At 46.4% G+C, this 15136-nt stretch overlaps 1 protein-coding gene across 1 annotated transcript; it reads right to left on the reverse strand.

The window, feature by feature from the left end:
- Nucleotides 1-975: 975 nt before the first annotated feature.
- HAS1 (hyaluronan synthase 1) lies at nucleotides 976-14703 on the reverse strand. Its single transcript, XM_081962253.1, is given in 7 exon segments — nucleotides 976-2366; nucleotides 3689-3821; nucleotides 3953-4178; nucleotides 7257-7954; nucleotides 14087-14102; nucleotides 14104-14138; nucleotides 14141-14703. Coding segments are annotated over 7 exon segments (1896 nt in total). The 5' UTR covers nucleotides 14253-14703; the 3' UTR covers nucleotides 976-1690.
- Between the last annotated feature and the right edge of the window lie 433 nt (nucleotides 14704-15136).

The raw sequence follows: 15136 nt of genomic DNA on the forward strand, positions 1-15136 counted from the left end.
ATTTAAATCCGTAACATGGTTGTCAAGGTAACCTGGTTTCCCCATTTTGACTTTATTTGTCAGAAGATCGCAAAAGGGGATCCCGTGACCCCTGGACACTGCAACCGTCATAAATATGAATCAGTCGCCAAGCATCCGAATTTTGATCACGTGACCATGGAGGATGCTGCAATGGTCGTAAGTGTGAAAAACGGTCGTAAGTCACTTTTTTTCAGGGCCAGTGTAACTTTGAAGAGTCATTAAATGAAGTGTTGTAAGTCAAGAACTATCTGTCTATACTTAGTGAACCTTTTGCGTTTTATTGTATAATAACAGATGAATTTGACCAGCTGCTGGTTCATAACATTTGCCCGGCCTGAGGCGGGGGGAGGGGGAGAATATTAGGATAAAACACCACGAAAGGGATTTTGTAAAATAAATAGTGTTTTATTTTTACATTGCTTATAAATCTTTTTTTTTTCCACATCATCATTCAACGTTAAAAAAACCGATTTAAATAGCCCTCCGTTCTTCATTATTAAAATATGGCAAATAAATAACTTCAGGTCCTTCTTTTTCCTGCAAGAAAGATGTCTGTCAAATTCCACCCAGACAATATTACGCCCCCCACCCCCCCACCCCACCAAAAAAAAAAAAGAAAATAGAGGTAGCGGGTGCGAATTTGACCCACCCATCGGCTGTCTTTCCAGGAGGAAAAAGAAAAGAAAAGAATCAAGGAAGGCAGAATTTTCCAGCTTCTGTCGCACAATTGTAAACGTTTCTTTTCTAGTCAAGTCTTCACAAAGTCTAAGACGAATTGTTATTATTATTTTCCTTTTTGCAAAAAAAAAAAGCCACAAATGACTGTTTTAAAATTACGTTAGCATCCGTAGTAGATGTATGTATGTATGTATGTATGTATGTATGTATGTATGTATGTATGTATGTATGTATGTATATATATATATATATATATATATATATATATATATATATATATATATATATATGATTTCAGTTTCCAGACAGCGAGGGTTTTCCCGCCACGCCACCGCTCGCCCGTTTTTCTCAGCAAGATGTTCTTTCCTGCCAAACCTCAGGAGAACATCAACGATGAGCGAGGGATGCGATATGCCCATCTTCGCATTCAGTGGCTGTGGCACCAGCATTTCAGTGCAATTCTGTCCCTGTGCAGTCCATGCCCTCGTGCAGTGGAGTCACCCAGTGGCTCCTTCCGAGAGGTGGTCGCGAGTAGAAAAGTACCTGAGGGGTACAGGGGTACCCCTGGAATCAGAAGATTTAGCAGTAATAAATAAATTTTCAGGTCGGGAAACATTCCACAGGACTGGAGGGCAGAGAGGACAATCAAGGCAGCCCTCTCATGTTTTGCTGGATAAAATAAATACCCTCCTGAGAAACATACATACACACAAACACAAAGACACTCCCCCCCCCCCCTCACAGCTCCTGTACCATCATCTGGCTCCACCCTGGATTCGCAAAGAGAACCAAGGAATCAAAACTTCAGCCTGAACAAGCAACACCTTGCGTTTAAAAGACTCAAGAGAGGGGATGAATTGGCGTCAACCTCCCCTCCCTTGAATTAGAAACTCTTTCTGACGCTGGACATCCTTCATTTAAGCTGCTCCGTACCGATTCAGCTTAGATGGGACTTAGATGGGATTCTGGAGATTTTCGCCTTCTTTCCTTCTCATACGTTGAGGCTGTAGAAGTCCATTCGCTTCCGGCAACACCTCTGAATCCATACCCAGTAAAGCATGACCATGAATGTCCAATAGCCCAAGTAGATGGCCAAGCCAACGAGCAAATACAAGATCTCTGTTTGTTTGGCTTCTGTGGTCCAGTCAGCCAAGGCTTCTTGGCAGATAGTGTAGATCAAGCCTCCCAACAGAAGAAGGCCCCAGATGGAAACAGGCAGCAGAGGCATGTAGTTGCCGACCATCTTCTTCCGTCCTGAGGTGCCCCAGCTGCTCTTGTTCATGGTCAAGATGGCAAAGTACTTAGCCGGAAGTAGACCTCCCATGTAGAGGACGGCGTAAAGGGACATGAAAAGCATGACCGGATTGCTCCTCAGCCAGCAGGCGTAAAGGGCCTTCACGCAGGCCACCAGCTGGACGCAGAGCATGACCCACAGCACATCCCAGAGGTTGCCCCCATAGAAGAGCCGCAGGACAGTGGCCGTGACAAAGAAGGGGAAGATTCCGGAGACCACTGACTCGTAAGTCATCCAGAGGTGATGCCGGTGCCACCAGAGGGCGTTATAGAGCCACTCCCGGAAGTAGGACTTGGTCCAACGAGTTTGTTGAGCCAGCCAACGTAGGAATGAGGATGGGGTCTCCGAGTAGCAGCGGGAACGAGCTGTGTATCTGGCACAAGGAAAGGAGGCAAAGATTAACAAGGGAGGAAAGAAGACGCAACTTGATTTGACTCCTTTATGGTCTTGAGTACTTCCTGCACTGCAGGTCCTTTCTTGATCATGGCTACCCTAGATATGTAAGGAACTAAATTCCTGATCACGGCTACACTAGAGAGATGAGAGGACGGCTATGAAAACATTATTTTCTATATGATGGAAATTCAGCCATTGTCTCTGCAAATTGCATAGCTCCCTTTTCATATTACATGCATAATAGAGTTTCTTGATTTGGACAAAGCATCTTAAATAAAAGCAGAAATTAAGGTAAATTATCAGAAATGGATCATATTGTATGAACATAGCCATTCATGAACAATCTGGGGATACCAAAAAGGATTGTGTGGGTGTTAAGTGCACAGCAGAAGCTTAAGTCATTTAAACTTGGACCAATTTGATTTCCTAACATAACGCTTTCATAGGAATGTTTGGGCAAAGCTATATTAAGTCAGCTCAGTACCAAACATTGGAAAAGATAGGAAGAACCTGAATTTAACTTATAGCTTGGTATCATAATACCTACAAGGGCTGCTACCAGTTTCAGCTAAAAAGATAACGCTTCAACAAAATCACAAGATTTCTTCATGTTCTTTAAGTAAAGGTAAAGGTTCCCCGCGCATATATGTTCTAGTCGTTCCTGACTCTAGGGGACGGTGCTCATCTCCGTTTCAATGTTGAAGAGCCAGCACTGTCCAAAGACGTCTCCGTGGTCATGTAGCCGGCATGACTAAATGCCAAGGAGCACGGAATGCTGTTACCTTCCCACCAAAGGTGGTTCCTATTTTTCTACTTGCATTTTTATGGGCTTTCGAACTGCTAGGTTGGCAGAAGCTGGGACAAATAATGGGAGCTCACTCCGTTAAGCGTTGCTAGGGATTCGAACTGCTGAACTGCCAACCTTCCTGATCTGAGTCACTGCTTCCCTTTGTTCCATGGTTTTTTTGTCTCATGTTCTTTAATTGCTCCCAAAGATCTGTCTCTGTGTTTAACAACCCTATAAGTCAGTATCTCTCAACCTGGGGAAGTTTAAGAAAGCCATGCTGGGTGAGGAATTCTGGGAGTTGAAGTCCACCCCTCTTAAACCTGCCCAGGTTGGAAAAAAACTCAGCTGTAAGTCAGGAAGCCATATTTGGAGGGCTTCACGGATGAAGTTACGTACTGAAATGGGAAGTCCTACTTGCAAAAAAATAAGCACTCTAAAAGAACTATCTCAAGAGACTTCTCACATTTCATTCCACATGGTTCCTACTCCATCAGATACCCAGATTTCCTTACTTGGTGGCGTAGCCAATGCTCAGCATCCTGTTGGTGAGGTGCCTATCATCCCCGAAGGTGCAATGTGTTCCAAGGAACTTTTGATTGTACCAGGATTCCAGAAATTGCTGTAGGAGGTCATTCCGATACAGACCTGATGCAACCAATAAAAAGAAGGGATAATTTTTTTTAAAGTGCAGCGGATCAGGGAAATGCGTTAATCTTTTCCAACATTGCTTCTTGACTTGAAGGACCTAAGACATTATTTACAGGTGGGAGCTTTACCTAAGGGGCCACTGATACAGGAGACGCAGTTGAAGTAGGACTGGCAGGCTCGCTCAATGTTGAAAGCCATCCAGTAGCGGAGGCTGCTCATGAAGCTGATGTAGGAGTCGGAAAGGTTGAGGATCCTGACATCGCCGCCCACGGCCCCATAGTGTTCATTCGACTCCAGCACCTTCACCAGTTCTACTGTGGCTTCTGGTTCCAACTTGGTGTCAGAGTCGCATACCTGGGAGAAGCCAAGAGTTTAGTCTAAAGACACCCCTTCAACCTGTCAAGGAGATCTCATTGCATGCATATATATATATACACACACACACATACACACACACACATACATACACACACACACACACACAACCAGCCTGAAGATGGCTAGTGAAACCTCGCCGAAACGTTGCCAAGACAATCTCAATCTTACATGGGAAACAAAGCACCTGGTATGCCCAAATATGAGAGGGAGCATATTGCTTCCCTTTTGCCTTTCAACTCCACTCCAGGAGCCTTCCAGGCAAAAAACCATTTTTGTGTTGCATTTGTGCTGATACACAAATAAAGAGATACTAGTATAGATCTATTTCAAGCTATTTAGCTCTCATCAGCTAGCCATACCCTTACAGGGATTCGAACCTGGGCTGTTTTTACAGTATGCCCCCTCCGATATTTGGGCATACCAGGTACTTTGACAAATATATAAAAACAGCCCAGGTTCGAATCCCAGTAAGGGTATGGCTAGCTGATGAGAGCTAAATATGTGTGTGTGTGTATATATGCTATAAAATCATAAGAATATTTTATAAATTTAAAAAAAAAACTTGTCGAGAAGATCTGAATTGCTGGAACCTAGAGAACTGGGTGAGTCTGGAAGAATCCCACAGTTTGACCTCTTCTTTCCAGTCTTCAGCCCTCGCAGGAGAAGAGAAGAGGCAGTGTCAACTGATTTGGGAACTTCCCTCGGTTGCTGTAAAGCGTGGGCAGACTTGCATGCACAAGCCAGCCCGAAGGGCACAACAACTTCAGAGCAATACATAGATCACTAGGCTCAAGGTTGACTCAGCCTTCTTCTAGCCTTCCAAGGTCAGTAAATGAGGACCCAGATTGTCGGGGGCAACAGGCTGACTCTGTAAACTGCTTAGAGAGGGCTGTAAAAGCACTATGAAGTGGTATATAAGCCTAAGTGCTATTTCTACATAGATTGTACTCGTCTGTGAGAAGAATCTTGGGAATTAAGAGGAAGAACAACAGCTTAGACAGGAGTACTTCTCTGCAAAATGAAGGGTGGTTTCCACAGGATGTCAAAGCCATGAGTACTAATACTTCTTTTATTGTAAAGTGAGTTGTAGAATCTTGCAAGTTTAAAATGACTTTCCCTTTCCCCTGTCTTTACTTTCCACAGAATTAGATCCCTTCTGAGATCTTTTCTCTAACTCCCTTTCTGCTTTGGACTCAGGTGTCTTTTATCAGACCATTGTCTAGGTCAGGGTGGGGGTGTGTGTCTCCAAATGTGGCAGCTTTAAAGACTTGTGGACTTCAACTCCCAGAATTCCTCAGCTGGCCATGTTGGCTGGGAGATTCTAGGAGTTGAAGCCCACAAGTCTTAAAATTGCCAAGTTTGAAGACTCCTGGTCTGAACTTCCTCTTGTCTCCCAAGCTTACTGTCACAGCCCGTTCCACTTGCAGCAGTTACGATGCCATGGAAGTGCATTGTCTAGTAAAGGGGTCTCCAGCTTTGGCAACTTTAAGACTTGTGGACCTCAACTCCCAGAGTTCCTCAGCCAGCTGAGGAATTCTGGGAGTTGAAGTCCACAAGTTTTAAAGTTGCTAAGGTTGGAGACTCCTGATCTAGTAGACAAACAAGTGCAACCAACCTCATGTATAACAATCACTGATTGACTTAAAAAGATAAGAGTTTACTTCCTCAGTTGCCCCCCTGGATAGAATGGGAATGAAAGCTATTTAACTTTGGAACCGATGCAAATGCAAATGAGGAAATGCATGATTTGTTTTCTAGAAAAATCAAGATTACAGGGCTAACCATAAAGGGGCTGAAGAGATTAAAAAGGAAGACATCCTATGGAGAGTAAGCTTTTTTGGGGGGGGGGAGGGGAGATCAGTCAAAGTCAGTGAGATCCCACCACCTAAATTTTGTTGGGAGCATTTTAGCTGCCCACTGTCATGGCTGCCACAGGGTGGCAAATTGATGGGCTGCCAGAGCTTATATAATTACCACGCTAGAATCTGAAATCCTAGACATTGTAAAGAATAAAATCATAGAAATCAAAGCCCAACAACAGCAGATGGAAGATACGCAACTTTCAAGACCAATAAACAACTGGGTGGTAAACTGCTTGGATGAAGAATAATGGCGAGGGCCAATTTCCTCGCCCATGTACCTCCCAGATGTGCCACACTATAAATCCCAACATGTCCAGACATGATTAGATGCCAGGGTGAATTTGCCAGAACATTTGGAAGAGACTAGTTAAAGATGTTGATCTGGAATTCAAATCTCTACTTAGGTCTGAAGGCCAATGTATGTTTTGGGGGAAAGTCACTATCTGCCAACCTTCCAGAAAAGATAAAATTGAAGGGGAATAAATTATACCCCATGTTCTTCACATGGAAGGTGAGATAAATTCCATAGTACTATAGAATAGAATAGAATAGAATATAGAATAGGAATAAAATAGAATAGAAAATATAGAATAGAATAGAATATAGAATAGGAATAGAATAGAATAGAATATAGAATAGGAATAAATAGAATAGAAAATATAGAATAGAATAGAATATAGAATAGGAATAGAATAGAATATAGAATATAGAATAGGAATAAATAGAATAGAAAATATAGAATAGAATAGAATATAGAATAGGAATAGAATAGAATATAGAATAGGAATAGAATAGAAAATATAGAATAGAATAAGAATATAGAATACAATAGCAGAGTTGGAAGGGACCTTGGAGGTCTTCTAGTCCAACCCCCTGCTTAGGCAGGAAATCCTATACCACTACAGACAAATGGTTATCCAACATCTTCTTAAAGACTTCCAGTGTTGGAGCATTCACAACTTCTGGAGGCAAGCTGATCCACTGATTAATTGTTCTCACTGTCAGGAAATGTCTCCTTAGTTCTTCTCTCCTTGATTAGTTTCCACCCATTGCTTCTTGTCCTGCCCTCTGGTGCGTTGGAGAATAGGTTGACTCCCCCCTCTTCTTTGTGGCAGCCCCTGAAATATCGGAACCCTGCTATCATGTCCCCCCCTCGTTCCATAAAAGAAGAAGAAGAAGAAAAGTTGGGTACCTGAACATAATCCACTGAATTCCCAAGGGCCTTGAAAGCCGTGTACATGACTTCTCGCTTCCCACCCCATTTTTGCATGATGCAGACACATCTCTTGGTGCGGATCAGTTCTTCCACCACAAGTTGGCCGGGATCTTCCATATCAATCTCGGTGTACTGAGAGGGCTCATCCCCAGTATGGTAACCGCTGTCCCCGTTCTCCATATCCAACTGAGGTTGATGGTGGTAGTTGTTCTCCCAAACAAAAGTGCCCATATCTTCTCCAGCGAAGACTTCCCGGAACATATCCATCATGTATCGGTCCTCGTTGCTGTTCCCATCCACCACCATGATGATCCGGAGTTTCTCGGGGGGATACAGAGTTGCCTTGACCGATTGAAGGCACTCGCGGAGGTAGGCCGGGTCCTCCTGGTAAGCAGAGATGGTGAGGGCCACCGACTTGGTGTAGCTGCACGACAGCGAGTCCCTCCGCATCCTCTTGTGCTCCAGGAAAGCAAAGAAGCTTTGGATGATGAGGTGGAAGGTGAGGAAGGCTCCGTAGAGACCAAAGGCCATGATGTGGTATTGGTCGGAGACCAGCTGGATGCCCTGGATGTAGGCCCATGCCAGCACCGATAATATGAGCAAGGCAAAGCCAATGGTGATGACTCGACGTCCCGTCGAGACGAAAAATTTGGTGGCTTTGGAAACATCCATCCCTAGAAGAAATAAAATAAAATAAAAAAAACAGGGAGGTGAGTCATCTCAGTTTTTATCATCTTCTTTTAATGACCCCATAATCCCTTGACAGGTGGAGTCTGCGCTGAATGGAGCTAGCAGAGTATTTTAATGGCCGGATGCTTTTCTTGTTGCCAGTACGGAGTTTTTTTCCCCAGCAGATATATTCGCCTTGTGCCCAGAGAGAGAAATACCTGACTCTTCCTAGGATCGAACTCACAGCCTCCTGATTGTGAGGCGAGAACTCCACCTCTAGGCCACCGCACCACTCGGTAACCTCAGTTTTTATGATACGAATTGAATATTTATTGGTAGGGATAGACCCGGGGTGCCAGCTCACAAGGACATCAAAGAGGCAGAAGGCCCTCTTCAACCTACATCTCAGTTAACGGCTAGCCGAGGGATGCAGTGACATTTTGCCCTGTCGTTGAATTTAACTAGGCATTGGATCACATACACACACACACACACAAACACATCCCATACCAAATCGTAAATCGTGTCTCACAAACACACATGGCCGACTTCATAAATTTAGGTGGGTCATATGTGCAAAACTCCCATCCATAAATCGTGATTTATGGTTCTAACGTGGTTGTACATGAGATCGCCGCAGCCTCTTTCAACCACGATTAGAAGAAGCTCTGACTTTGTGCGTGTGCAAAACCCTTCGTGACCAGAGGTGGTATTTAGCCAGTTTGGACCAGTTCATCTCAACCAGTGGCAGAAATGACCCGTCCACCTGCCCCAGCTCTAATGCCATCCTATTTAGGCACGTTTTTGAGACCAAGCACATGCGTGGAAGGCCTGCGCGTGAGCAAAGAGGATGCATGGAAGGCTGGGCGCATGCATGGGAGGCGCGCGTGCAAGCAAGGCACACGTGCAAAAAGCCGGGCGCATGCACAGAAGGGGCGCCTGCAGCCGCGAAGTGAGCAGGCGCCTGCGGGGCGAACCAGTGGTAACAAAGTGTGAAACCCATGTCTGTTTGTGACTGAACTGGCGATTTAAAACATGGTGGAATTAGGTCAAGTGAAGCTCAACCATCCAACTACTAAACGACTTGCAATTATTCTTCCCTGTGTTGACCCGCAAGGAGAAAGGGGCCGTTGGGATTTTCCATTAGGCAAAAAAAGGGGGTTGAGATGCTCCCCTCCCAGCCTGGGTGAGTTCCTCCTTCCCAGGCTGCCAAGCATCCCTAAGCTAATTTCCTGGCACGGTCTCAGAACAAAGCTGTTAATATGTATATATATATACCGAGCCAAGAAAAGGGGCGTTTCCCCAAAAGCAGAGCCATTGGAAGCCATGGGCCACTGAATAAATAAACGACAAAGTATTGGGATGGAATGTGTGATTACCACTTGTACGTCTACGTTTGTGTTCTTTCTTACTTAACCCTTCCCGAGACAGTATCAAAATCTCCCTTTTTCCTATCTTCACCGTTCAGGGCACAATCATATTTTTATAGGGCAGGGCAGGCCCTAAGCGTTAAGATAAAACCGTTGCCTTGGGCAGCACCTAGGTGAGTCCCAAAGGTGAAAAAAGCACATCAAACATGGTGAAATAGTTTATCACAGTTTATGGTGGTTTTTTTTTTTTTTGCAGATGGGGTTTCTGCCTCTGGTGGGGAAAAAAAAACACTTTGGTTAGTCTCGGGTAACAGGCAGAAAAGGACTTGAGAAACAAGTGCAGGTCGTCCTTGAGTCACGACTACAATTAAGCCCAAACATTTCCATCGCTAAGCAAGACAGTCGTCGAGTTTTGCCTCCATTTTAATGACCTTTTCCCCCCACCGCTGTTCAGTGAAGCGCTGCAGTTGTCAAGTTAGTAACCCAGTCGTTAAGCAAACCCGGCCTCCCCATTGAGTTTGCTTGTCAGAAAAAACGGGATCACACAACCCCAGGACACTGCAACCATCGTAAGTATGGAGCAGTTGCCCAGCTCCTGAATTTTAAGCAAGGGACCATGGGGATACTGCGATGGTCGTCAGTGTGAAAAACGGTCTTAAGTCACTTTTTTCAGAGCCGTGGTGACTGTGAACGGTTGCTAAATGAATGATTGTAAGTCAAGGACGACCTTGTGGCAAAAAGTTGTGAGCTGGCCTTGAACATGGCAGTAATCCCACGCTAAGGGTGGGAAGAGACTGTCTTTGGCTGACCAGGTAGGAGCAGAAATCCCAAAATGACGTCAATCAGCAAGGGCAATCAGAAGACTAAGAGCATCTTATCTTCTGGGATTTATTTCTGAGCTGAGTAGGAATCACCAGGAGAACAAAACCTTGAGATCCTGGAAGAGTTTCGCCTTATTTTAATTAATTTGTATCCTGCCTCTATGGTTTCTTGTAAATAACTCAAAAGAGCCGACATATCCATCACCCGTTCCTCCTCCTCCTCCTGTTTTCCCCATAACACAATAACCACCCAGTGAGGTGAGTTGGGCTGAGCGAGGATGACTGGGCCAAGGTCACCCACCAGCCAGCTTTCATGGCTAAGGCGGGACTAGAACTCACCGTCTCCTGGTGATTGGACCAGTCATCCAATCAGCTTTCGTGCCTGTTGCAGAACTAGAGCTCACTATCTCCAGTAATTGGCTCAGTTACCCAACCAGGTTACATGGTTAAGATGGGACTAGAACTCACAGTCTCCTGGTGATTGGTCTGGTCATCAAATTAGCTTTCGTGCCTATTGCGGAAATAGAACTCACAGTCTCCTGGTGATTGGCCCAATCATCCAATCAGCTTTTGTGCCTGTTGCAGAACTAGAACTCACAGCCTTGGCTGATTGGCCCAAAGTTCCCCAGCCAGCTTTCACACCTAAGATGGGACTAGAACTCTCTGTCTCCCGTTTTCTATCTTGATGCCTTAACTACTAGACCAAACCGACTCTCAAGCCTTTTTATGAGGATCTTTTAAGGCAGAGATTCACTTTTTCTGACTCAAGTCTCAACTTCTCCTATGGCCAAACCACCACATGCAATTACAACATCATCAGGGGGTGGGGGTGGGGGTGGGGGGGAAGCACACGTGACCAACTGTGCACCAATGCATGCATCTGGACAGTCATGTGAACAAACATACCGGGAGGAGATGAAAAAAACTGACTGTGTGTTGTTATGGGAGAATTCCATAGCAACATGCCTTGGGCAGCATTGTTACTAATTTGGGCGAAATTGCAAACTGTGAACGAAGAGGAACACTGATCTACACTCAGCTCAACCCTAAACCCGGAAGGTAGCCTTGTCCAAGCCGTAGTCTCTCGCCCTCCCACTTGCAAGAGACGAGGTCACCTATGAGGCTTCCGGGAGTGTTGACTTATTAGCTAGGTCAGCTTGTAGCCCAAGCTATAGGTTCCATTTTCACCTCTCTAATAACGATAGCGCTTAGACTTATATGCCCGTTTACAATGCTTTACAGCCTTCTCTAAACGGTTTACAGAGTCAGCATATTGTCCCCCCAGCAATTTGGGTCCTCACTTTACCCACTTCGGAAGGATGGAAGGCTGAATCAATCTTGAGCCGGTCAGGATCGAACTCCTGGCAGTCAGCAGAATTAGCTTGCAATGCTCCATTCTAATCACTGTGTATCATGGATGGATCGATGGAAGGAAGGATGGAAGGATGGATGAATGGAAGGAAGAAAGGAAGGAAAGAGTAAAAAGGAAGAACAATAGCAATAGCGCTTAGGCTTCTATACCGCTTCACACTGCTTTTACAGCCCTCTCTAAGCGGTTTACAGAGTCAGCCGATCGCCATCAACAACCTGGGTCCTCGCTTTATTGGAAGGATGGAAGGTTCAGCCAACCTTGAATGCTGTTGTTAATGTAGCCCCCTACTCTAAAGCTTGAATTATAACACACAGTTGGGTGTAGTAGTCAAAGGCACAGGGCTAGAAACTAGGAGATTGTGACTTCTAGTTCCACCTTAGGCACAAAGCCAGCTAGGTGACTTTGGGCCAGTCCCTTCGTCTCAGCCCTAGGAAGGAGGCAATGGCAAGCCACTTCTGAAAAACATTGGCAAGACATTGCAGAGATTTGTTCAATTTCCAGGAATCAAAATCAACTTGAGGCTTTGTGACGACACAGAATCTCTCCCAGTCTTGGATGAAGTGCTATTAAAATGTGCAGCTTCCATGACTGGTAAATCTGCCAGGTCCAATAGATTACATGCAGATCACTAGTGACCAAGCAGATGGAGAGGGATCACACACTCAGTCTCCTACCCAAACATAAGCCATCATTCTAAGTCAGTATTTCCCAACCCTGGCAATTGGAAGACGTGTGGACTTCAACTCCCAGAATTCCCCAGCGGGCATCTTCAAGGGGGCCAAGGTTGAGAAATACGACTCTAAATTAAAAGAATATTGATGTAAGGAGAAATGGGGCAAGGAAGAGAGCAAAACTGCAGCTCCTGAGATGTGGCTGAACTACAGCTTCTACCTGTCCCAGCCAGCAGGGCTAAGGAGAAGACAACCCAGGTGTTTCAGTTTAGAAAGATTTAAAAAAAAACACAAAATAATAATTTATTAAACTTGTATGCCACCCAACTCTGAATGACTCCGAGGGGCTCACCGCCATCAAACAATGATGAAATCTGGGTCTCCTGCTTGGGGTGTGGGGTTGGACTAGATGACCTACAAGGTCCCTTCCAACTATTCTGCTATTCTGTTCTGCATAACAGATTCACCAAGCCAAATCAATGAAAATAAGTGATAAAAGATAAAAGATGGGAAATGTGACAGATCCAAGGGGACGGACTCCCTCTCCCCCACCCTCCCCACTTTGCCAAAAGACTTGGATGAAGTGCTATTAAAATGAAATCGATTTCCCTCTCTGAGATCTAGGTCAGTGGGCTTTGCAGCCTATTTGAGAACTGATCTTCCAGTTTCATTGACCCACAAGTACGATCCCAAAACCGAAGGCGTGGCTATGCACACAACTCCCAGATGGGAGCCCTGATTGGGGAACAAGCAAAGCGAGCTTAAATCAAGTCGGACTCTTCGCTCATCCGGTCAATCTTTGCCAATCCTGATCAGAAGTGGGAGCCTCTGGTTTCAAGCCATGCCAGCTTGCCCAGAGAAAAGACACACAACCCATTCATTTCTGCCTATCCCTTTTTTCCCCCTTTTTTCTTTTGTACTAACCAAGAGTTTTGGTTCTTCTCCCCGGGCTGCCGATAGCGGCTCGCTCGCAAGCGCTTAACTTTTTGGCTCCGGTTCCATTGTTAAAAACAGCGTGCCTAACCTTCACCTGCCTTCTCCCGCTCTCCTCCCGGTCTGCTTAGAAAGGGTCGCATGAGCGATCGCGCCTATTCTTTTCAATGAACCCAGACTGCAAGGCACAATCCGTCACGTCGCTCAAACGCGCCCATCAAGAAAAGAACTTTTCCCCGTTAATGAAGGATGAACACACACCTACCTACCTACCTACCTACCTACCTACCTACCTACCTACCTACCTACCTACCTACCTACCTACCTACCTACCTACCTACCTCTCTCTCTCTCGTAAATGAACCGTTCAGATCGCGGGGCATTTTTAGATGCTGACGCTTCATGGTTTCAGCTTCAACTTGGACTTAATATCTATTTTATATAAAAAGAGGCGATTCAAGGTTTGAGGTGTGTTCCGCCCCCCCCACCCCCCACGCTTCCCGTGGGGTAAAACCTCCGCTTCCAAAACCAACGCTCCAATTCCTGAAATGTGCAGAACCACAATCGAGTTGGAGCCCTGGGGGGAGGGGGAGGGGGGGAGAAAGCGCACTCTGCACACTCTCAGAGGCACCGTCATCCCCTGGCTAGGGGTAGCCCCTGAAAGCAGACCCACCACCGGCGCAAACTCGGATCGTCGCCTATGCAAGGGGGGTGGGCTTCTTGCAGAGAACCTCGCAGCATCCTCCCCCCCCCGCGCGCGCACACACACACACACACACGCATCCCAGCCATTGTTACAGCGCTGTATCCCCCCTGGAAGAATTCAACCCCCCTACCCAAGTGGCACCGTTGCGCTGGAATCCCCGGCCCGCTCCGGTGTCCCCCACCCAGCTCGCCCTCCCATCTCCAGGCCCCGCGGACCTGTCTGCCCGTCCATCCGTCCGTCCATCCCTCGCCGGCCAGTTCTTACCTGCAGCGCCGGGGCTTGGAGCAGAGCAGCCCGCGCAGGACCCGAGCTGGCTGGCCGAGAAAGCGAGGCTGTTGCACGCCTGGCGGGGGAAGCTTTTGAATCGGGAGGGGCGGCCTCTTCCCTGCGTCAGGGATGGGCCGGGCCGCCTTTCATGTCCCTGCCCCATTCCTGGGCTGCGTTGCTTAAGTCCGGCGTCTTGGGTGGGGGGCCCCTAATCCCTTGGCCGGCCGCCCCGCCGGGGGGAAACACGCCCCTGACTCATGCTTGGTGGGCGGTTTCCCAGCCTGGCTTGAGAACGTGCGAAAAGGGATGGCTCGCCCATGAAAGGATGTGCCCGGGGTTTGTGCGATGGGGAGCCCCGGAATTGAAATAAATAAATAAAAAGCCTCCGTCGAGGGGGCACAGACGCCTGGCCACTGGGTGGAGGAGTCCGTGGACATCTCAGGCTGTGGCTCTCCGGTGGGTGTTTTGCAGGTTTTGGCTGCTGCTGGGGGAATCTCCTGGTGGTCACCTATCCCTAAACCCATACAAGCTCTAGTCCTCCTCCTCCTATTGAGTTTAGCCAAGAAACACACACACACACTCTCTCTTTCTCCTCTCTCTTTCTCCCCCCCTCTCTATCTCTCTTTCTCTCTTTCTCCTCTCTCTTCTCTCTCTCTCTTTCTTCTCTCTCCCTTTCTCTCTCTATTGCTATCTCTCTTTCTCTTGCTCTCTTTCTCTCCTCTCTCTCTCCTCTCTTTCTCCTCTCTCTCTCTCTCTCTATTGATATCTCTCTTTCTCTTCTCTCTCTTTCTCTCCCCCTCTCTTGCTATCTCTCTTTCTTTCTCTCTTTCTTCTTCTTCTCTCTCTCTCTCTCTCTTTATCTCTCTCTCTCTCTCTCCCCCCTTTCTCCTCCCCCCCCCTCTCTGTTGCCTTTAGAAAGAAAAGATTTCAATGCCCCTCCTTGAACTTTCCACAGGATCAGGAAACCCTGGGATGGATTGCGTTAAGATATTGGCTAGGGCTTGGCTCAGTTTTACGGAAAACTGAAATCGGTGCTTTTGGGACAGC

This window comes from Natrix helvetica, assembly GCF_964273705.1.
Source record: "Natrix helvetica genome assembly, chromosome: 9".
In the NCBI taxonomy this organism is placed as follows: domain Eukaryota; kingdom Metazoa; phylum Chordata; class Lepidosauria; order Squamata; family Natricidae; genus Natrix; species Natrix helvetica.